At 40.7% G+C, this 23888-nt stretch overlaps 2 protein-coding genes across 4 annotated transcripts in view; one reads left to right on the top strand and one right to left on the bottom strand.

Moving 5' to 3' along the window:
• atp11a (ATPase phospholipid transporting 11A) overlaps positions 1-4490 on the bottom strand; it is a 45695-nt gene extending 41205 nt beyond the window's left edge. For all 3 annotated transcript variants that reach the window (XM_078243379.1, XM_078243380.1, XM_078243381.1), the window contains exon 1: positions 4094-4490. In XM_078243379.1, the coding sequence (XP_078099505.1) occupies positions 4094-4138 (45 nt within the window). In that variant the 5' untranslated portion in view covers positions 4139-4490. The remainder of the gene's footprint in view (positions 1-4093) is intronic.
• Positions 4491-6240: 1750 nt separating this feature from the next.
• Positions 6241-19413, top strand: tubgcp3 (tubulin gamma complex component 3). The gene is made up of 23 exons (XM_078243685.1): positions 6241-6426; positions 7552-7659; positions 8408-8475; positions 8705-8782; positions 8929-9137; positions 9852-10018; positions 10260-10372; positions 11299-11424; positions 11895-11963; positions 12065-12197; positions 12307-12473; positions 13611-13721; positions 13862-13970; positions 14555-14744; positions 14871-15006; positions 15155-15223; positions 15333-15468; positions 15707-15795; positions 16282-16413; positions 16523-16663; positions 16750-16866; positions 16988-17082; positions 17279-19413. The coding sequence occupies exons 1-23, from the start codon at positions 6351-6353 to the stop codon at positions 17343-17345; spliced, it is 2706 nt and encodes a 901-aa protein (XP_078099811.1). The 5' UTR covers positions 6241-6350; the 3' UTR covers positions 17346-19413.
• Positions 19414-23888: the final 4475 nt, after the last annotated feature.

Genomic DNA, 23888 nt, shown 5'->3' with positions numbered 1-23888 from the left:
CATGAAAATACAGGAGGTGGAAAATAAGCAGTAGGAGATAAGTGAGAGGCTTGGATTTGAAAGTATAGCTGTAAAATGGATTAAGTGTGTGAGGGTATAGTGAACACCAGTAACCCTTTAATCCACTGTGTGAAGGCAGGAAGCCAGACAGAGAGAGAGGAGAGGCATTTCCTGTCCAGGAATCAAGATTTGCTGCTTTTAAGTCACCTCTACACTGACAAGAGTCGCAACTTAGAAAACGGGTACAAATTATTTATAACAAGCGTCAAACTGATTATTTTCTCATCTTGATGGTTAGAAAAGTCTCCAGAACAGCGTTAAATGTTGTATAATTACCTTCTCCATTTCACAAAGCTCACTGCAGATTTATTTTCCAGAAAAATTTATGTTTAGGACTGTAACTCGAATGAAATAATACATGAGAGGCAAAGACATTTTGTTAACCACACATAGTAACATCTCATTTATTTTTTTTATAAACAGCCAGTTTGTGTGTCAATGTGGTAAATGTGAAGAAAAGAACAAGACTCATTTCAGCACTGAAGTATTGCACTGAGGAGGACTGCAGAGAGGCTACAATTTAGAACAATAAATTCAGAGCCTAAAAGTACCCAGAGAAGAGAACAAACAAAGGGAAGTGAGCCAGCAGAGTGAGTGAGTACAGTACAAGTACACTAGGTCTCAGTGCTCCTACTTGTCACTGTGATTACATTTTGTTCTCATTCAGCCTGGACAGGTACGACAGCCACAACGATTACAACTCAACATGTTACACTTTAAAGGATAGCTATAGGCTTACATAACATCCTCTGCCTTCTTACCCCATCAGAGATGGCAGCAGAGATCAAATAACTGCAAGAGTACAAATGGTATCCAAGTGGTACAACATGGCCTCAGCTAAACTTTATTAGGGTAATATGTTTATTTAACCCATATTTTCACAAGAGTATTACATTAAGTGAATTTAGCATTGCTTCCATTGAAATCTGATGACGCTGATGGCTTGTTTTTTAATTGACTTGACTGCTAGGCGATATTTTATATTGTATGATTACATGCATGTAAAAAAGGTAAGGCTCTAGACTGTGATACACTAAGGTGTATTGTAGGTAACAACCAGGTAATAGAACAGCCTTATAAATAAGAATGTGCCAATGGTTATGTCCACACGTAGATGTCTCATTTATGAGACCGTTCTTGGACTGCTTCCTTCTTAGCTTCGGGTCTACATCCTACAAATAAAATATGCGTGAGTATGCGTTATTGTCTTCACTCCCAGGACTTATTCCTTCTAACTAGGGCTGGGCAATATATCGATATTATATTGATATCATGATATGTGTCTAGATATCGTCTTAGATTTTGGATATTGTAATATCGTAATATGACATAAGTGTTGTCTTTTCCTGGTTTTACGAGCTGCATTACAGTAAAGTGATTTACATTTTCTAAACCTACCAGACTGTTCCAGCTGTTCTATTATTTGCCTTTACCCCACTTAATCATTATATCCACATTACTCATGATTATGTATCACAAATCTCATTGTGTAAATATTTTGAGAAAGCAGCAATTGTCAACCCTACAGTATCTCTGCAATATCGATATCGAAGTATTTGGTCAAAAATATTGTGATATTTGATATCGCCCAGCCCTATTTCTAACTGTCCCTAACTGTGCCTGTCTGCTCTGAAAAGGGAAAAAACAGCGTTCAAGTATGCTGCTCCCTTGGCTTGGACCCAGTTACAAAACCACTTGAATCTTTGGGATCTGGTTTCGTTGGACACATTTAAAACAATTCTAAATGACTTGGAAGCCGGCACAACGGGCTGTAGAGGCTTTGAATTTTGAAGAATGTTTTTTTTATATCTTATAAGTGTGTCATTTGTTCTTGCGTCTCCATTTTAAATTGTAATACGTTTTGTTTCATGTCTTAAACCGTGTTATTTTTGCTGCTGCCTGTCTTTGCCCAGATACTCTTTTAAAAAGAGATTTTTAATCTCAATGAGTCTTTACTCCTGGTTAAACAAAGATTAAATACATAAAAAATAATATTATCTGTTAAACTGTGTTTGCAGAACGCCTTGCAAGGTGGCTTTAAATGTAAATTATTATTTCTGCACATATATTGAGGAACAGATGAGTTTTCTTAGTTTTTAGGATATGTAGGACAGTGGAGTTGCTGATTAAAGCATCTCGAACACACTGTCCGTTCAGATTATTTTACTGCTATGGGTAGAAACAAGTGTGCATTGAATACAGAGTTACTCAAGGTGTTTCAAAAGAGTCAGCTTGATTCTATTATGTTTATGGTTCAGTTATTGCTTATCGCTGCATGTAAATCACAGCTGTTTTATCGGTTAGTCTGTTTACTGATCAAAATCAAATCTCAACATGCCCAAAGGCAGCATAATGGCTTTCAGCCCAAAAAGCAGCAAGTGATGCCGTTAATTGACCTCATGAAACAAACTCTTGTCACATGCTGAGATGTTGGATGCATTTTACCATACCTTTTCTTTTTCCCCTTAACAAAAACAAACTACAACTCACTGACATTTCACATGAGGATTCTTTAGAGAATAATGAAACAAATATATTAGGATTTCAAATAAAGACTGATTTTCCAATTAGCTTCATTTACAGATGTAGTCAGAGGGAGAATCCTTCATCATACTGCTGGCTCCAAGTATTGACCCGGCCTTTATGGAATATTCAGGTATTAGAAACCAGATAAATGTTCCTAACCCTCATCTTAAGCATTCAGCAGTCTCTTTGCATGCAGGTTTTCGCAGCGGCTGTACAATCAATTTAACCCTAACCCATTTGTCTAAACCAGTTATACAGATCAATTACAGCAGCAGACCTCATCAGCATCCCACATCCTTGCAGTCACAAGCTTGTTTGTGCATGTTTCTTACTACATGGCTCCATCTCACCCTCAACACAGCAGGGATTGTATCTAATCAGCCATTTGCAACAGTTGGGAGTCTAAGTCTGAGTCTAAGCCTCAACCGAGGGAACCAGGGTATAAACCTCGCTGGCTCTCATGTGAGCAGAGTTTGCTCTGTCTGGATTATTGTCAAACACATTACTGTGGAGCCTAATGCAACTCACAGCCATATAGGCCGACTGCTCCACTGCTGCCCATCGATTTGACGGGCAGGAAGAAAACAACTGGATTACATAATTCATGTGAATGACGGTTCCATTTGTAGTCTTATACATAATACAGAAAATTAGTAGATAAATGACTAACAATTTCATGGCAGATCAAAGTTATGTTATCTGATGCAAAACAAGTTAAACTATGCAAAATAAGCTGCCAAGGTATTTTTTTTTTGGCACTTTTTTCTACAACTTGTCAATACATTAAGATGAATGATAATTGCTGTCTGTCTGCATCTCTTAGCATGTGCCATCATGACTGGGTATGTAGCCTACTTTCCAGAATCCTGCTTAACAACTGATGATACATGACTCCACCTTTCACTTATTGAAGCACCAGTGACTCTGATTTGTTGACTGAAGGTGTAGGCTATGTGGGTGTGTTCGAACATGATGTGCTACAATAATTGAATTAATAGGTTAAGATGCCAAATAATTATTGAGAAATTCTGTGTGCCAAATCTCATTCAAAACTCTGACGTTTTAGCAAATCCAAAATACTGCACCAAATGGCACTTGTATTCATAAAATAAATGTGTATGTTACGATTGAAGATGAATGGAAAAAAAATCACCACAAACAGACATTTTATGTGGAAATAAATACATTTCAAAATAAAATAAAAAATAAATTAAAAAACTATAACTTCCTATATAAAAAAAAAAAAATAATCATAATTGAAGATGTCAGACAGTTTACCAAACATTGGCCAATGAGCTTTCTTCTACTCCCTTTCGTGAGTGAAACTTAATCTGGATGAGTAGCTGTTTAGGCGGAATTCAAAACCAATAAAAAAGCTCACACGTTTCTGTTTATCTACGGGAATTGTAAAAAGCTTTGGCTTGCAGAGAAAAGGGGGCAGGATAAGCAGAATTGAGAGTAATTGAGAGTACACACGGAGGACGTGTTTAGCGCTGTAAAAACTTACATATCTGCTGATGAGGGTCCGAAGAGTGCTGAAATCCATCCCCATCCTGTTCGTCTTTCCTCTTCACACTTCTTCTTTCTGAGTCGTTTTTCCCCAAAGGTGACTTTACTGTAGACGCTAACTTCTTTTTAATTCTCCTCTTTTGTCCATGTCTTTTACTTCCTTCTTTTCTTCCTGAATTTCCAAAAAAGCCTCGGTCCGACAAGGCTTTTCCAAACAATTGGAAACCTGAACTCACCTACAATACGGGGGACTGAAACAGGCTTTACCAGGAAAAAGAGGAGTGTCTTGTCTTTCTAAGAGTTTACACAGGCACAGACAAGTTGGTTTCTCCTGCTATGAGACTGGTTCACTTCCTCTCTCCCCCTCTGCGCGTGTAGTAATAATCTTCTTGTCTCGCGCCGCGGCCAAAGGAGCTTTTCTTTCATCTACGTCACGTGGAGCCAGGTGGTGGCTCTGACTGGAGGAGAGCGCATGCGCACTCATGTGCTTTTGGTGTGTAATTGATTGGACCTTTCAGTTAATTAGAATATTGATTTGTTTGCTCGGGGCGTAATGGTGCACCAAAGACAAAATTCAGAAAAAATTGAATTCAACTGAGAAAAATGCAATGAGAGGACAGTGCATAAAATGTACATGATTTGTGTGTGTGTTGGGGGGCTGTCCGGATTTCAACACCCCGACACCCCAGTGGTGCTGTCCACCCAGATGGTGCTGAAATCATTCCAAAAAATCTTATACAAATCCACATTTTTCCAACATGACTTTTCCCCACATGACTATGTTCCAATAAAAAGATTTCTGAACTGTCATTTGGTACTTTTATTAAAAATATATTAGAAAGACAAACTATAGCCTATGTTCCTCTGACATCTAAGTTAGTAAGTAAGTCCAATTCTTCAGTACAGCAAATAAGCACGGTTTAAATTATGTTCTTCATTCTTCATTCTTTTATAAATTAGTGCCGTAAAATGAAAATACAAGTAATGAATGCATTATTAAGTCATCGGTTTGGAAATGTCGAGGTCAGCAGGGTCAGAACTAAATATCGTGATGCTATGTTTCCGGGGGTAATGTTTTCATTCATTAGTCCATCCAGTGCTGTTTCCTGGAGACGCTTTTCGGCGGGTTCTGTGGAAACACCAGCGTCAAAGTTACTACAATAATAACCACCATATCTGGTTGTAACCTTCAAAATAAAACCCCGCAAAAGAGGTAAACGTTTTTCCTTCAAAACCTTTGCCACACATACAGTACAGAGTAATGGATTAAAATGGATTAAATAGCCATTCAGTTCTTTTGTTTTTGATTTTGGGAACATCAAGATTATTTAAAATTGGTATATTGTCATTATTGTAATATTTGAATTTATCCCATGTATTTTTCATAGCCTACTAGAGTAGTATTTTTCTGGTCACAGAACCTGCCCCTCCATTTAAATGACACAGTGAAGTCTGATGTTTTACAGGTGGTTCATGTGAGAAAGAACAGTGCACTGTACACACAGGGATATACATCAAACAGTTTTCACCCCCACAGATTTTATATCAACACATATTAATAGTATAGATTGCACTGTTAAAATAATAAAACTGACTCTGAGAGGCATTAAAGTGCAATTCTTGAGTAGCCTATTTTTTCCCCAAACCTATTTTTCCTACCCTGTTTGAACTGCATTTACATGCATAATATACTATATTTTAAAAGCAGTTTGGTCTTATTTGTGTTGTCTATTTAGTTCCAAATTTCAGTGGCTATTGTCAGAATGAATAAGAAATTAGTGAAAAGAGCTTCTATGTTCTATGATTGCCATAATTTAGAAATAAACATTTGCAAATTCTTCAGTAGTAATTTATCAGTAAGTTGAGTTGAAAAATGGGCAAGAAATTAATCATATTTATATTATAGATTTTGTGTTTTAATGTAGCTGTACTTTTTGACTCACATACTACACTATTAATTAATTTATACTTTAGTCAGTCTTATCTAAAAGTACTTCCAGTTTAGCTTGATATTTTATCCTCATTCATTCATCCTTTCTAAAAGTCATAAAAATGTTTGCAAACAGTGATACATTCAATGCTCTTACTTTGAAGGAAATATGGTGATGGTTTCGTCATATTCTTCCTGCGTCGTGTTGGCTTGACGCAACTTGTCAAAATGGCGTTGTTCGTAGTAGGGGACTTGAGTTAGTTCGTATTATTCACTGCTATTTATTCAGTTAGTGGGCAACATACGCAACATTAGCCACGACAGTATGGCGACGCTGGATCAGAAGTCACCCAATGTGCTTCTCCAGAGCCTCTGCTGCAGAATCACGGGGAAAAGCGAAGGTACATCAGTCAACGTTAACGCTAGCATGCTTCGCGCTAGGAAATGTCATGGCAAACCTCATTAAGAAATTTGGCACTTTTGCTGTTGCGCTTTCCATTACTAATCGTCCATATTTAACACATAATGTAAAGTCGTCCGCTGAATCCTTATCCTCTACTAGACAATTCGGCTTTCATTTCCACACCATGCAGTACAGGCTTTGATGTTAATCTACTATTAATCTAAACTTTTTACACTGCTTACGGCCGACCTGCAGTGTTTTTGTGACGGAAAGTTGTAGGAAATGGTTGAAATTTTACCTAAATAAAGCTGCTTGGTCTTTTCGACACATGCCGAATTGAAGAGAGCACATTATTCATTTGGCAACGGCTTTGCGATTAAACAAGCACACACTTACACTTTAGACAGGTAAAAAAAAAAAACTAGATAAATTGTGGCGGTGGACAACAGCACGTAGCGGGGCTAGGTCCCTGTAGCTGTCAAGCTAGATTTAACAGTTAACGTTACTGCACATCCCGCTGAACGACTTCATGGTCCCTCCAGCTGGGACTATAACACATAGTAGCTTTGATTTGATAAAGTGGTTAGCTGTTCACTTTAGCTATCTATGAGCTTGCTAGCCAGTTAGCGCTCATGCTGACCAACACACTGTTTGCATGGTAAGTGGATGCACTGGTGTCTTGCAGGCCTCTGCTGGATACTGGCATCTGAGAGGAAGGTGTACATGTTTGATCAGCGATAGCGGAACAAATATCAATACGATCATGTGTTCTTTAGTCACTTTGCAGCTTTACCTCAGTGATCAAAGACACCAAAGCTTTGCAGGCAATGCTGACAGACGTGTTAGCTGTATTTTTGTGTATCCATTACAGTGTTAGCCACACTAATTACCAATTGTCTAATTTAGTCCCATAATTCACAAACCTTTTCAAAGTAATAGCCCATTCACACCAACGTCGTAGCATCTGAGTTTAAAGTATTATACTGTGCATTTACAACTTTTTGAGGCAAAATGAAAATAGCTTAATATGTAAGAAAAAACTGTTATTTGTACATTACTTCAAAGTGTTGCTTGTTTGCTACAGTATGAGCTTTAGTCATGACCCGTTTATTTATGTCTCCAGCTGAAGTTGCCCACCAGTTTCAGTATGCTGTGCGAGTCATCGGCAGTAACTACGCCCCCACTATTGAACGGGATGAGTTCCTGGTGTCAGAGAAGATCAAGAAAGAATGTAAGTGCTCTTTGGACAAATATTATCCCCCAATGACTACACATTCATACTTTCATCATCAGATACTATCTGTTCCCAGGGGAGGAACTCATTTCCATAATGTACCTACATTATATTATTTTATTTAGTTTCCATGGTATTTTTCCTAATTCACCAGCCAAATCTGCCCATCTCTGTTGCTGTCTAGTGGTTTTGTATTATGAGCTCTCTATGTGGACGTTGCCTATTTGTTGGAGCCACACCACAAAAAAGTCCAAAATCCTTATTATAGAAATTCCCCGTGGACTTTCATAGTAGCCAAGGTAGCACCATTAGTGGGAAAACATCGACCCAAGCTTTGATGCAGAAAATAAAACAAAAATAGTGCAGCACTTACTGTACAGAATGTTTTTTTTTTGTTTGTTTTTTTAATACCGAGTCTGCAGGTGGACCTATGAGAACATTGTTAAAGTATTTTTAGGGTTATGGAGTTGCTGTAAAAATGATGGTCCAGCTATTAAAATCTGTAAAATACAAGACATTAAAATAATTAGTTATTTTTCCATTCACAGTGTAATGACAGCAGGTTTCTTTGTGCTGCAGAACAAAGTGAGCGGTGCAGCCTGCATCTTGTCTGCTACTTTTCTAATCACAGATGGACCTCATGTTCCTCAGCAGCTCATTTCCTGCCTTTTTGTTTAAGTAAGCTATGTCTAATATGCTGTTTGTGGAAAGGTTTCTTTCATTATTTTGTCTGATGCTGTTGCAGTGCTGAAGCAGAGGAGAGAAGCAGACGCTGCTCTTTTCTCAGAGCTGCATAGAAAACTTCAGACACAGGTTGGTGTTTGTGTTTCTTTCAGAACAGACCTCTGCCAACCACATGCAGCATATTTACTCCACTCAAATTAAGGTTTTCACATGGACATACAGTATAGTATTGATAATATTATTTATACATGAATAGATAGTAATATAGGATATTTTTCCGCAGTATCCCCAATAGATTATGATCATTTTTACCTGATGGGATGGTGTGTTTCTATGGTGTTTTTTTCTTGATTGACAGAGTGTTCTGAAGCATCGCTGGTCTGTTCTCTACTTGCTGCTCAGCCTCTCTGAAGACCCCCGCAAACCGTCCAGCAGGGTGAGACACACACATTCACACACTTTATTTTTTTATTTTTCTTTTCGTATGAAGTACTTGACAGTAATACAAGTATAATAATAAAGCATGTTGGTGATAGCTACTTGATCCCCCTCACCTCCTCGTAATGTCCCTGTCCTTCTTAGGTTGGAAATTATGGTGCACTCTTTGCCCAGGCCCTCCCCAGGGACGCCCATTCCACCCCCTTCTACTGCACCCGGCCCCAAAGCCTGGCCCTGGGCTACGGGGAGAGGAGCACCGCTCTGTCAGCCAGTGTGGGGACCAGCGGCATCTCCAGTCTGGGAGTCTACACACTGAACGGGCCCACGGCAACGCCGCAGTCACTGCTGGCTGGGTGAGCATTCTCAGATGAGCTTCTACACACATATCCCTGGTGGAGACACAAGCCAACATTATGCCAATGACAAAATTAGCCTGTAGTCGTTCTAGTTACTAGCACATTAATATAGAAGAGAACCTAACACTTGCATCTTCAAAACTTCGGGGAGAGGAGGGTTATTTATCTGATGCTCGTTCTGTAAAAACACTTAGCGCCAGATAAAGGAAGCATCAATTAGCACCAGAAAATGAACTTGGCTCTTAGCCTGACCTCTTATAAATCTGTTTTATTAGGCATCAGAAGGCCATTTAATTCCATGTATCCTCATTAATAATGCAGGAGTCCTTCAGTTACAAATGACCATTAAGCTGTTCAGGCTCACCCTTTTTAGTCACGAAAGGGCAAATCCTTAGGTCAAACATATAAAACGTCTCAGGGCATTGAATTATAATGTGTACTTTGTAAAACACACAGTATACTTTTTATGGGTTTATTTGCTGTTGGGAGTGCATTGTCCAACAGAAGAACTCTTAAATGTTGTACACAAAACTGCAGAACTGTTGAATTCCTACGGGAGCACTAAGTTAGGACTCAAATCAGAGTCATCAAAACAAAATCTAGACCATATACAGATGTTAGTAAAAGGACAATATCAGTGCAACATATTGGTCAGACCCTCAGAGAAACAGTAAATCTGTCTGAGTGTGTGTGTGTGTGTGTGTGTTTCAGTCAACCCCCTCAGTCTGCAGCGGGAGGCGGTCAGCCTCTGGGCTCTCGGCTGGCCTGGGCTCTTCCTGTAAGCTGCTCCCCTTCCTCAGCTCTGGCCCCGCTCGCCACTCGGCCGGCCCTCGGACCTCCAGTTCCCTCCTCCAGAGTGGTCCGTCCTCGCAGAGATGGTGAATAGCATGTATAAACCCTGAATGACGACAGGTTACAGGCCAACAGAACATCATTAATGTGTTGTGGTTGTCTGAATGGTAGTCCAACACGCTAAAAAAAAGCCAAATTGTATGAGTTTTCTTTTGCTGATAGTATTATAGCCTAAACTTTCACCGTGACCCAATGCTTTCCTTTCAAACTGAGAGCATCTACTGTGTTCCTAAAGTACAGTAAACTCTCTTTCCTCTGTCGGTGCAGGGGAGGTGAGCGAGGCGGCGCTGGTGCGGGACATCCTCTACGTCTTCCAAGGAATCGATGGCAAGTTCATTAAGATGAGCGCCCAGGATAACTGCTACAAAATAGACAGCAAGGTACGTGAACATGCAACCAGCCCTGGAAAGCTTTTAATGGACTAATCAGTCTAGCAGGTTGCACGCGTTACCCAGAGTAACCTCACAGCGCAGTTCAGGCCATCGTCATCTCAGAGCAACTGCTACAGTGCAGACCACACGGTGGCTGTATTTATAATGAAAAGCAGCTTATTTAACCATATTTTTAAAACACACAGAATCTGATCCTGATTTTACATTAAAACTAATTGTTCACTACTTCTTCTTTTTGGGGAGAATTTGTTACCATGTTGGACAGTTGGACGATTTGATATCAATACTGCTGTTGTTGATTGGTCTTTTAAAGAAAGATTCAACAGATCAATATGAAGCTCTTTGGCTCTGAGCCAAATCGACCTCTCTTTTCTCTGTCCTGTTAATTTCTTTTATTCCCCTTTCATCCTCCTCTCTGGTATTATCGATGGGAAGGCCTTAGATGTAACCTGTCCCATATCTTCTCAGTGGTGCTAAACATAGACCTGTGGTCAATCTGCTGTCACTGCCCTGATGGAGCCGCTGTAATGCAGAAATAAAAGGGTCCAGGAGGAAGATATTTTGCACTCTTCTATGGCCTCTTAACTTCCTTCTGTAATGATCTCTGGATAAGAGGTTTTGTTAAACAGATACAAATTTAATGAATCATTAAATGTGAATCTTTCTCAGCCAGAAAACAAATCTGCCAGTCATAGTGGGTACATTATGTAGATTACGGGACTCTCCATGACGTAAATCTGTCAGGATCTGAAATGAAATTTGTGACGGAAAACAATATAATATGCAATATAATCTCATGATCTTTAGTGTGTCTTGCCCTCAAAATTTTAAGATTCCTTTCAAGCTACAATCAAATAAATAAACAAACAGAGGATGTAGTGCCTTGTGTGGTAACGTGTGCTGTGGCTCACCAGGTGGTGCTGTGCAAGTCCCTGAGAGACACCAGCAGCAGACTGGCCGAGCTCGGCTGGCTCCACAACAAAGTCAGGAAGTACACCGACGCCAGGAGCCTGGACCGGGCCTTCGGATTGGTCGGACAGGTGTGTCTGCGTTTGCCATTAGGGCTACTAACGATTATTTTCATAGTCGATTAATCTGTTGATTATTTTCTCGATTAATGGATTAGTTGTTTGGTCTATAAAATGTCAGAAAATGGTGAAAAGTGTGGATCAGTGTTTCCCAAAAGCCCAAGATGACGTCCTCAAATGTCTTGTTTTGTCCACAACTCAAATATATTCAGTTTACTGTCACAGAGGAGAGAAGAAACTAGAACATATTCACATTCAACAAGCTGGAATCAAAGAATTTTTACTTTTGTCTTAAAAAAATTACTCAAACCAACTAATCGATTATCCAAATAGTTGGCGATTAATTTAAAAGTTGACAACTAATCAATTAATCGATTAATCGCTGCAACTCTATTTGCCATAGAAGTTCTTTTTGTATCTAATCCTCCGCTAACGCACATCTTCCCATCTCTGTGTCATCCTCTCTCTTCCTTTACTCTCAGAGCTTCTGTGCCTCGCTCCACCAGGAGCTGAAGGAGTACTACAGGCTACTGTCTGTCCTCCACTCCCAGGTAAACAGATCAAACAGTGGCTGACACATTAACGCTTACAGAGAAGTTCAGATAATAGAAATGTGTGTGTGTGTGTGTGTGTGTGTGTGTGTGTTTTGTAGTTGCAGGTGGAGGATGAGCAGGGTGTGATCGTGTGCTCAGAGAGCACGCTAACTCTCAGAAGACTCCTGGTCTGGATGTATGACCCCAAAAGTCGACTCAAAACGCTGGCCGCTCTCGTCGACTTCTGCCAAGGTGGGGTGTGTGTTGTGTTGTGTTTGGTTTTGGAGAGGTGGGTCAACACACTATGTTTAATGTAGCATTTAAGTATAGTGCGTTTCATTGAGTTTGTTTCTGTGTTCAGGTCGGAAAGGAGGCGAGCTGGCCTCAGCTGTCCATTCGTACGGGAAAACAGGTGATCCGCAGATGAGAGCGCTGGTTCAACACATCCTCAGCCTGGTGTCGCACCCTATCCTCAACTTCCTGTATAGGTGGATCTATGACGGGGAGCTAGAAGATACGTACCACGAGGTACACACACACTTCTTTGTTGAACTATTCAGCTCTACATGAGGTGTCCGAAGCTTAATGAGAGAGATGCATCCTGCTTCCCAGAGGGCCAGCAGGAAATGACTGGTCATTTCTGGAACATTGTTCCGTCCAACTGCTCTGATGTTTGACCCTGTTGAGAAAGAACATTACTAAGGAGGAGGGAGGGAGATAAATAAAAGGGGGGAGAGGCAAGACAACTTCTTCAATGAGAACTGATGAGAGGAGTGTAATGGAGAACCTGGTGATGGATTCTTCTCCTTTACTGTCCCCCTACTCCCCCCTTTTCTCTCTTTCTGTTTCTCTCTCACACACAGTATTTATGTGTCGAGCATTAACCATTAGTCAGCACTGCACTCTTAAGTGCTGTGTTTAAGAACAAAGACAAAGCTATTGCACCTTTTGGGAGGGAAATAATCCTGGAGATTACACACACACACACACACACACACACAGTCTGTTAGTTTTCGGTCATACCATGAGACACAAATCTAGATTTGATGTTCAGCTGCCTTTTATATTTTACCTACGCTACCTTGTTTTTAATTTCTCCCTGCAGTCACACTTGTTAGTGAATGTGGTTATGTACCTGAGCTTTGTAGCACACGAGGGGGATGTCTAAGGGTCGGGGTTATGCTTCGTCAGAGCTGGTTCATACGACGTGTTGCCATTTTCTTCTCCTGAAAGATCTGAAGGCATTAAACATATCAGAAATCAGAGACTTCTGCTACTGCTATCCATATTACTGCTACCAGGGTTTGGAAAATAATTTGTATTATAGTGAAATTCTTTTACTCTTATTGCAGCTTGTGTGGAAGTGCTCTGTAGAGATGGAATCAAAGCAAAGCTGACAGTTGGAGTCAGCTTACATAACGCCTTCATGCCCATTAGAAGGCCAGTTGAAGCTGTTGTCGTACCCTCTGAAGTAAATGTATAATCTAAGTGAATGTGACAAAGGATGAAAGCCTCTGTCATGGACCGCACACTCTGTCCATAGAACCCTTTATTCAGTGTTTGACTCTTAACTTTACTCTCGTCTTCCAGCTTCCAGTAGAATCCATTCAGGTTGAGGGCCCTTTTATAGACAGTTACCAGTTCTACAGTAAAATATGTAATTAGTTCTTTGTAGCATCGGATCCCAACGTGAAGACAGATCGTCTGTGGCATGACAAGTACTCCCTCAGGAAGTCAATGATCCCCTCATTCATCACCATGGACCAGGCCCGCAAGGTATACACATCCACACATCTCTTTATTCGTTACCATAGACCGGGCTTACGTACACATCCAGGTAAGAAGTGTTTATCTTTAGTCATATATTCTCTCTCTCTCTCTCTCCCACCCCCCCCACCCACCCACCCACACTCTAGGTTCTGCTGATTGGTAAATCCATCAACTTCCTGCATCAGGTTTGTCACGACAGAACACCGCCGGGCAAAATCACACCAGCATCCAAGTCTGCAGACACACCCAAAGATGGTAAGAGTCTCAGTTTCTCTCTCATGTCCTCTCACACTCTCTTGTGAAACAATTTTACAAGCACAGCTTTTCTATATCTGTCCTTGGTTGGGGGCATAGTTAAGATCGAAAGGTTTTGCACATAATGGGACATTATCTTTAGAAAATATCAGTCCAAAGTATAAATAACATTAAGAAAAAGACAGTATGCTGAACATGTAAAAGTTGATAGTATCGCTGGCTTGGCTTTATTGGTACTCTGTTTTGTTTTCTTAATGACATCATTGCATCTCCTTTTGTTTCGTCCTCATCGTATTGAAGTTATATTGACGTAGGCTAGTGGACAGGCAGTGATCGATGCTCTTACCGCTCACTGGCCTCGTCCTCCTCTCCTTTTGTCTGCAAAGAGGCATACTTAGCAATGTTCTATTGATTCAGTCTGTAGGACTTCATCTGACCAGTTTGATCTGTCGCTATTACTGTATCCGCTGAAGGACATCACGTTCTCTACCCTTCATCGTCATCGCAAGCCATGCAGAACATATGCATACAGCAGCAATACAAAATACAAACGGTAAACTTATAACCGGTCCCTCTCCTCGTAGCTGCAGAGCTGCTGTCAGACTTGGAGGGAGCGTTTCAGGAGAAGATCGACGCCGCTTACTTCGACACCAGCAAATACCTGCTGGATGTTCTTAACCGCAACTACCTGCTGCTGGAGCATCTGCAGGCCATGAGGAGATACCTGCTGCTGGGCCAGGGAGACTTCATCAGACACCTCATGGACCTGCTCAAGTTAGCACAACACACACTTTGATATATCGTAATCTGCTGCTACTTTGTATGTGTAAAGCAGAATTATAGCATTCAAATGTTAGACAAAAATATTCATCTCATCGTATCCTAATTATTTTGTTCCAGACCAGAGTTGGTGCGTCCTGCCACCACTTTGTATCAACACAACCTGACTGGCATCTTAGAGACGGCAGTCAGAGCCACAAATGCCCAGTATGACAATGCAGAGATTCTCAAGAGGCTGGATGTACGCCTGCTAGAGGTAGAGTGTGTGTGTGTGTGTGTGTGTGTGTGTGTGTGTGTGTGTGTGTGTGTGTGTGTGTGTGTGTGAGAGACAGAGTGTGTTTTGGGGGGGTGTCTGACTTCAGCATGACCTCATCTTTTGACATCTGTCCTTTTGTTGGCTCCAGGTGTCTCCTGGTGATACAGGCTGGGATGTATTTAGTCTGGACTACCACGTCGATGGACCTATTGCGACGGTATCACACACACACACACACACACACACACTTTCAATACAGTTCCCAACATATTGCCCATTTATTGCTGCTGTTATCGTATATATTTAAATATCTGTGTGCGTTTCAGGTGTTTACAAGGGAGTGTATGGGCCACTACCTGCGTGTGTTCAATTTCCTGTGGAGGGCCAAGAGGATGGAGTACACCCTGACTGACATCTGGAAGGGACAGATGTGTAATGCCAAGCTACTCAAAACCATGCCTGGTACACACACACACACACACACACACACACACACACACACACACACACACACACACACACACACACACATTTCTTTGGTGTGGAGCACATTTTTCTGGATGTTTTTGTTGCATTCATTTTTGCAGCGGGACAAATATCAGTCACACAAAAGCTACAGTATATTTATTAGTTTTTGTCATTTGTATATTTCTTTAAAGGGCATGTGATTTTACCTGCCGTTGTGCTTTTTACCCTCCAGAGTTGTCCGGCGTGCTGCATCAATGTCACATCCTGGCCTCTGAGATGGTCCACTTTATCCACCAAATGCAGTACTACATCACCTTCGAGGTCAGACCATTAGCAGTGCCGCTCCGATCACAGGCTGTAAAGCATCAGTTAAGAGTAGTAATTACAGGAGGAAGCGATTTGCTGCGTCTGTTAAATGCAACGCTGCATGTCTCTGATCAACAGTAGCCTTGAGGTTAGTGAGGTTAACTCAATTTTGGAAGGGTGCTGGTTCAAATCCAAACCAGTTGAAAAACTCTTCTGAAAGTCAGACAAAAGAGGTTGTTTTAGATGGGTTCGCAGTCTTTTAAGGCAGACTGATGCTGATTTACCTGCAGGTTTTCGTGTTAAGTAAAGTCCGTAAATGAAAGTAAAGATTTCTCTGCTCAGACATATGGTTAAATGATTATACGAATTACAAGAAAACCATATTGACTTTGGACAGGGAGTCGCCACCATCATATAATAGGTGAAGCACACTGACTGAATCACATCTGATTTTTAATAAAAGGGCAATGTCATTCCAATATACCTATTGTTTGTGTGTAGGTGCTGGAGTGCTCCTGGGACGAGTTGTGGAACAGAGTGCAGCAGGCTCAGGACCTCGACCACATCATAGCTGCCCACGACATGTTCCTTGACAGCGTCATCTCAAGATGCCTGCTGGACAACAACAGCAGGGTAACACACACACACACACACAAACAAATCTAATAGATTTTATTTTATTTTTCTGCCTCCCCTTTTCCATACTCACTTCTTTGAACTTTGTTTCTGTCTGTCCGTGCAGTCTCTTTTGACCCAGCTGAGGGCCATATTTGACCAGATCATCGAGTTCCAGAGCGCCCAGGACTCCCTCTACCGCTCGGCACTGGAGGAACTCGCCCTCCGGCTGCAGTTTGAAGAGAAGAAGCAACAGAGAGAGGACGAGGTATGAGATGAGCTAAATATGGAGAAAAAGAGCGTATGATAACAATAGTATTTCAATGAGTGATACTATCCTGTCTGTTGATTCAGGGTCAGTGGGGAGTGACGGCCGAACAGGTAGCAGAGGAGAAGAAGAGGATTCAGGAGTTCCAGGACACCATACCAAAGATGCGCTCCCAGCTCCGCATCCTCACCCACTTCTACCAGGTACCAGCCTGAGCCACCTCCAGGAGTGGCTGTCAATCATTAGCATTTGGCACATCCTTAAATGCAATCAGCTGTTTCTCGTATTCACTCTTGTACTTTTTTTCCTCTGTCCTTTCTTCAGAGCATCGTCCAGCAGTTCCTGGTGTTGCTGATGACCAGCACGGATGAGAGTCTGCGTTTCCTCAGCTTCAGACTGGACTTCAATGAGCACTACAGGTTTGCCTTTCACAACTCAGTCAGCACATGAAGGAAAACAAACAATGAAATAGAAATACATTATCTTTGTGGTTCTCTTATGCCAAAAGTATCACAAATGTTAAACTGTATATTAGGGAGAGGTCAGTTTGAACCAGACTGTTTTGTTTCATGACCCCTTAATTTGCTTTAATTAATTATTTAAATTAATTTACAGGGCCAGAGAGCCGCGGCTGCGAGCCTCACTAGGCACCAACTGGGGGCGACGACCGTCAAATATCTGACATGACGACGATAGGCCCGACAAGCAAGGCTTCCAGTCATTGGAGCATGGAGTATGACATCACAGTGGGCAGTTGTGACATCACAGAGGCGGGCCGGCCGGCCAGCAGACTTAAAGCGCTTCATGTCGAGATGATGTCATGCCTTGGAGGAGCGATCCAGGGCTGTTCTGAACGTTCTGGTGTCGCAGCGGCGGCGGTCGCCAAGTGATGACATCACAGCGGACAGCTCCAGTGAAGTCAGCTGCGTGGAAGGAATAAAGTCCAGTAAATCAAACTTTCAGAGCTTGTTGTGACATGCAGTGTAAACACCGTGAACAGACTGCTCAAAATTCTGCAAGAATTCTGCAAAACATGAGGTCAATTTGGGAAAGCGAGTGTGAGGCCAATAAAAGCAGCTGTCAGACTGAGCTCCCCGAGTCCCACCGGACCACCTTACATGGCATGCCTTATTAATGAGAAAAAACAAAACCTTTTCTCTCAGCGTGGTTGCCAAATCTAGTCCCAACACACATACTGTATTTACATAGTGTTTATGCAAAAATGTATGTATGTGTATACATGCATCTTTACACGTCACCTGTGGCTTTGCATCTCCTCACTAGGGTTCAACCGATATGGATCTGATATTGATATTTTTTCAATTTTGTATTTGTAGCCGTTGTTAAAATTATTAAATTTGAGCATTTTTAGTACAATTATTCCATAAGACGCAGTGTTTCTGCTGTTCTCATTAAGGCAGAAACAAACAGTATGAGGCACTGAAACTGTACGGACAGACAGCAGTCTTCAGCATATTCAATATTTATGGTCAGTATTGGCACACCAGTATATCGGTCTAACCCTAGTTCTCCACACCCTCCTCCTTAAAATCCAGGTGTTTTTTTAGTGTGTCAGGTCAGCTGTCCAATCATAATCATACTGGATGGATTTTGAACTACGCACATAACACACCCACTCTCGCTGACAATTCTGCTTCCATTGACATGAAGACAAACCTGGCTCATACAGACAAAAAGCCACTTGATTGCTGACTTTGATTACACCTTATATTAATATCTGACATTAGTTGTTGATTTGAATAGATTTCTAACTGTTTGCCATTACATACACACACACAAAAGCATCTGGCTTCACCTCGACTGAGAACGTACTGATGTAAAGAATGTTATTAAGAGTTTAGTTTGTATTTAATTGTGGGTTCCCTGCTTAGTTTACAGTGTGTGCTTTATGTCTGTATGAGAGTGGCTCATGTCAAAGAAACACAATCACAACAACCACAACACCTCACTCTTCTCATTGCCTAAATAGAAAAACGATGAATGTTCAGATGTTTCTTTACAAAATGTAAATATTTCTAAATGAAAGTCCATATTTAAAGAATTTAATGGTTATTAACATTGACTTAGGCAGTTTATTTACTGAAAACAACCTCCCCCTTTTTATTAACTGAACACAACAATTTGCTGGACTTTTTTGTAGTACACAGTCGAATGCTTTTGGCTAGTAAGAAAAAAGGCTAAAATGTTTGAGATTGGAAAGTCAAGTAGCATTTGATTTTAGTCATCGAGCTATACAATCATTTCCATAAACAGCTGTGAGTGTTGATCTCACCTTGTTGGAGCTCTGATCCCGGGCCATGTCTCTAAAAGCAAAAAAAAAAATAAAATCAACAGTTACGGTTAATGTAGTATTATAGATTCACATGCTAAAAACTAACTTTAAACTCAGAAAATAACCCTGCATCAAAATTATTAGCTTTTGACATTTCTCTTAAACTTAAGTTTCTTCAATGAAAAAATGTTCACGGGGAAATATTTACTTCACGGCTGCAGTGATGTTCCAGGATTGTGTTTAATTTCTATTGTCAATGAAACAAACCGCTGCAGCATACGGTCCCTGTTATCTGCGCTCCTCATATGATTTAGAGTGAAGTAAAACGCCAAACTGAACCTGGGTCAGCACTGTCTTGTCTCTGTCTGTCCTCTACATCGTAGGCCTATAGCACATACTGAATAGAATATAGGGAAACAAACCATCCCGCTTCTTTATTAAAATGTTTTTTTATTAATGTGTGTTCTGCTGTGTTTGACTTTACTGCCATCAGTGCTGGTGGTGCTGTGCACCTCGGCCTCTGCGTCCATGTGTATTTGCTTGAACTTACTGCCACCTACAGGCAAGACATCGGTGGTGATGTTTGATCATTTCAAGGTAAACTTTCAGATGAATCTCTACTGAACATTCAATTCTTTTGTTTTACAATATTATAAATTAAGTAATGCAATATCATCTGCAACGAGTTGAATATTAGTTCTACTATTGGTCTTCTTTCCCTCATCTGAGCTGTCAAAAAGTTCTTCAAAGCTTTCAAGACGTATATGAACTACTAAATGAATTGTTTTAAAAGGAATGACTTAACGGGCCATTCTGGAAATATAGTACACTTGTATAAAGTTGGTGGACTTGTGAAAGATGGATTAAAACAAAAACAGTCTAAATTAAAGCAGCAGAGGCCGAGATATCGAGACCTTCAGTCCCCAGAAATACTGGATCCTACATTTCCCACAATGCAACTCAACAGCTTTTTTTAGTTAGATTATCCCTGCTTTGTAAACAAGTCTGAGGTTGCATCTGCATTAAGTTGATTCCATAGACTGATAGTCTTGACTTTTAGTAACAGTATGTTTAACAAAATAATCTGAACTCAAAGGTCCACTCACTGGCATTTTGAATCTTCCACACACACATATTACAGCAAATGGAGCTGGCACAGTTGGGACCTAAGGGTTAGGGTTATGTGAGTATGAGTTCAAGTATTTTCAAGTCAATAATCTTCTACATGTTTTAATATAATCAACTGGATTGTGTACTCAGACTGGTGTTAGACATGTTGTACTGTGTCTACTTGAGGCTGAACTATGCAAGAGAACCACTAGAGGGTGTTACAGCTTCTCTTTTTAAACTTACACACACCCACACACACACACACACACACACACACACACACACACAGCAATCAAAAAGCTGTTTACTATACAAAATCATTTCAGTGTCTTTTGTTATTAAGTTATTCTGTGGAGCCGCTGTAATTCAGTGGAAGATGTTCACACAATGCAGAGGCAGGAGGAAAACGAAGGTGTGAAAGTCCTGTCATACAAAAATAGATATTGTCTGCCTTCATTTCTGTCTCAAAAAACGATTATTTTAACGATTCACCCAGTTGTTTGATTGTGCAAATGTGCGCTGTTTATTTGTCCAGAAAGACATCCCTTCTGGCCGATACATAACAACCTCTCGTCTTTGTGGATAACACTTTGACAAAATTGTCAATTTGGAAAGCCGGAGTACCGAGAGACAGAGTCCTGACTGCTCAGCCTGAACAGACAGAATACCAGGATCTTCATTTTTTCTTTTCTTCTATCTTATTTTCCTTCCGTTCTGCACTGTCTGTATGTGATATATTTATAAGGGTATAAAAGTGTTTGTCTATGACATCAAAATAGTTTCTAATCACTCAAGACATGTTTCCCAGTATTCCCAAAACCCCTCATGTCATTTTCTCTCAACAGAAATAGCTTTGCTCTGCTGACCTTTGAGCAATACCTCCCCGACAAACTGACCTGGTATCAGTTCATTTTGCAGGTGTCACTGGTCTTGAGAGCATTTGACAGCCTTGGCCATGTTCACTTACTGTTAGCAGCCTGCAGAAAACTTTGGACTTTTTAACTCTCAAAACATAAACTCTGACTGTTCTCATTTTTCTGATTCTACTTAAAAGTCATTAGTACTTCTAAAACCAGTCCAAAAATAAGTCCAAGCTGACCAAAGTTAGATGTTTTGTATACTTTCTGAACATGCTTTATATCAGACCTACTCATGATGTATTTCAAATACATCATGAGTAGATGTGTGTGTGTGTGTGTGTGTGTGTGTGTGTGTGTGTGTGTGTGTGTGTGTGTGTCACACACTGTGTCCTCTACCTCAGTGCCCTTGTGCAGTGAACCCTCACTTATACCTGGGAAACAGATCCAGCTGCCCCTCACTGCCACATCTGCACTATCACCAGCCTCAGGGCTCGAGGTCACACAGAGTTGACAGTGAGGACTTCCTGCCACGGCCATACATGTTGCTACCATTGAGGGTACATGTTGGTTATTCTTTCTGGACATTAAGGGACTTTAGCAACCTTGATGGAGTTGATATTCTTCTGTAAGTTAAGAAAAAAAAAAAAAACGGCTTATATTAGAGCCAATATATTTCAATTGAAAATTCTTGGTACATTAAACAAAATAGTTTGACATTTTAGGAAATGCGCTTATTTGCTTCTTCTTTTTTTTTAAGAGTTAAATAAGATAGATACCACTCTCCGCTACCATCCAGATATGGTTTGGTTAGCTTAGCATAAAGACTGAAAACAGGAGGAAACAGTTAGCCTGGCTCTGTCTAAGGTAACAGAATCTGCCTAGCAAAAGCTCACTTATCAACATGTTTTATCATGTTCAAAGTATTCCTTTAAGAGTTTATTACAGTACTGTAACGTTTTTACATTAGCGATGTTAACTAATCCCCTGAAAGGATCATTAAAGTTAAACAAAAACAGCTGGTTAAATTTGGGGTTTTCACAGAACAGTCATGAGGATGCCACATGCCCCATTTCCACAGAAGCTGGCTTTATTCATTTCTGTTTGACCTGCTGATACAAAGCAACAAGAGCAACTGTCATATCCCATCATGCATTAGCTATGCCTCAAATGCATGAATGCGAGCCGAAGAATAGTCCGCCAGCCATTCTGTCCTCTTACTGTTCCCCATTATATTCTCTGTGAATGTCATTAGAGAAAAGGCTGGTTCATTTCCCTGCGACTGACTCGAGCCCTGATCCTCTTTTGTACGACCTTCTAACACTGTTTTAAGGTGAGACAGAGAAAAAAAATGCGTCTGTATGTGTGTTGTCAAGCCAGGAACAGACAGCTGACATTTAATGGCATTTCTGGCAGCAGGTGTATTTGAGAGAATCTTATCAAAAGGATGAATTCTTGTTATTTCTTTTCATCTCTCTTGTCTCTCTGTTGAGCGCCAGCTGTACCCACAGTTTGCTTCATACATCGTACACAATGCAGAAACGCTGTAATATGCACATAACACAACAGAACCGAGCTTTACATTTCTGCTCCTTGAAGGCCACAATTTGAAAAGTCTCGCATTGTGTCCGGGACCTCCACCTCCTTTGTTCAGAGTTTGCTTTAACAAGAGTCTTGAGGATAGATGTGCAGCATTAATTGGACATTTGCATTTATGGGATTTTAATGAGGCTGATTAGGCCAGCAGATTGTAGTCTTATAGTTTGCCCAGATACTGAACAAGGTGTGAAAAGTACTCTCAGTGGTGGATAATTGTCCTCGCATCCAACCCAAAACTTTCACCTTTTGAAGTGGTTTTCCAGGTTAGATTTTCACTAATTGTGACCTTCTAATTAATTGAGAGAGGAGTACTTTTTGTTGCTGTTCTTCCTCTGATTATGATGTGGAGTTTTGGTATTTAAAAAAATTTGATCAGATGAAACAATGAACATATCGTTGATATACAAATCACTAAATCCCACACTTTGGGCTACAGACTAGGAACTGCTATGTCCCTGGTTCGAGTCTGGCCAGGACCCATGGGAAGTTTAAGACATCCTCTAACCATGTAAACTTGAAAATTAGCATCCTGTTACCAACAGTCTCTCCTATTTTGTATAGTTGATGTTGTATATGGTCCTCTGTGTGTTGGCTAATCGATCGGAAAGTTTGTATCTAACTAGTTTGTACTTTGCTTCTTGGATGTGTGGACATGTTGTTTGGAGCCTTTTTTGTCCTTTTTGTGTATGTTCAGTTTGTTGAATGCTCTGAGAATTTGAAATGGATCGGCAACAATTTTGATAATTGTTAATAACTACATACTGTCCAAGACACTGTGTAATTTCAGCGCCCTGAAACATTGATCTTCAGAACTCAGGATAAAAAGACTGACTATATGGTCAATGAAAGCTTGAAATTATTGCAATATAATATGTAACCCTAACATCAGTATAAAACCTGGCTGGCAACACATGAAGAGAAGCCAGGACTGGAGCAATTTCCTCTCAGTAAACACAAGTCGTGTGCTTGTTGACAGCTGAAATTATTACGAATGAAGTATATCAAAGAACACCGTGGGACAAAATATGAAATGCTGAGAAAATAGGAAAACAAAAATGACTCACAAAGAGGGTCTCTCCATCTCGTATCTATCTTTAAAAACCTGGGCAGATGAGCTCACTTCAGCTCAGCTGGATTTCTTGATGTTGCAGCAGGGTAGGGTTACTTCTTTCTGTTCAGGCGCGTCTCTGTTCCTCTCCTCTGCATTACCTGACTCCTCCGCACATCCACATCTTGACAGCTTTGCTCTGTAGTTCTCTATTTTTAATATTAAGCAAGTCTCACACCCGTACCATCCACCGGCACTCCCGGCTCCTTTGAGACACATCTTAGCTGTTGCAGCCACGTCTCTGTTACTTGGCTGAAG

The sequence above is a fragment of the Sander vitreus genome, chromosome 24 (genome assembly GCF_031162955.1).
Source record: "Sander vitreus isolate 19-12246 chromosome 24, sanVit1, whole genome shotgun sequence".
Taxonomy (NCBI): domain Eukaryota; kingdom Metazoa; phylum Chordata; class Actinopteri; order Perciformes; family Percidae; genus Sander; species Sander vitreus.
The sequence above is the reverse complement of the archived record's forward strand: the minus strand, read 5'-3'. Positions and strand labels throughout refer to the sequence as shown.

Coding starts and splice junctions, on each gene's coding strand:
- tubgcp3 (XM_078243685.1), top strand. CDS start 6,351: ATGGCGACGCTGGATCAGAAGTCACCCAATGTGCTTCTCCAGAGCCTC. Junction 8,783..8,928: donor CCCGCAAACCGTCCAGCAGG/GTGAGACACACA, acceptor TGTCCTTCTTAG/GTTGGAAATTATGGTGCACT. Junction 10,019..10,259: donor GGTCCGTCCTCGCAGAGATG/GTGAATAGCATG, acceptor CTGTCGGTGCAG/GGGAGGTGAGCGAGGCGGCG.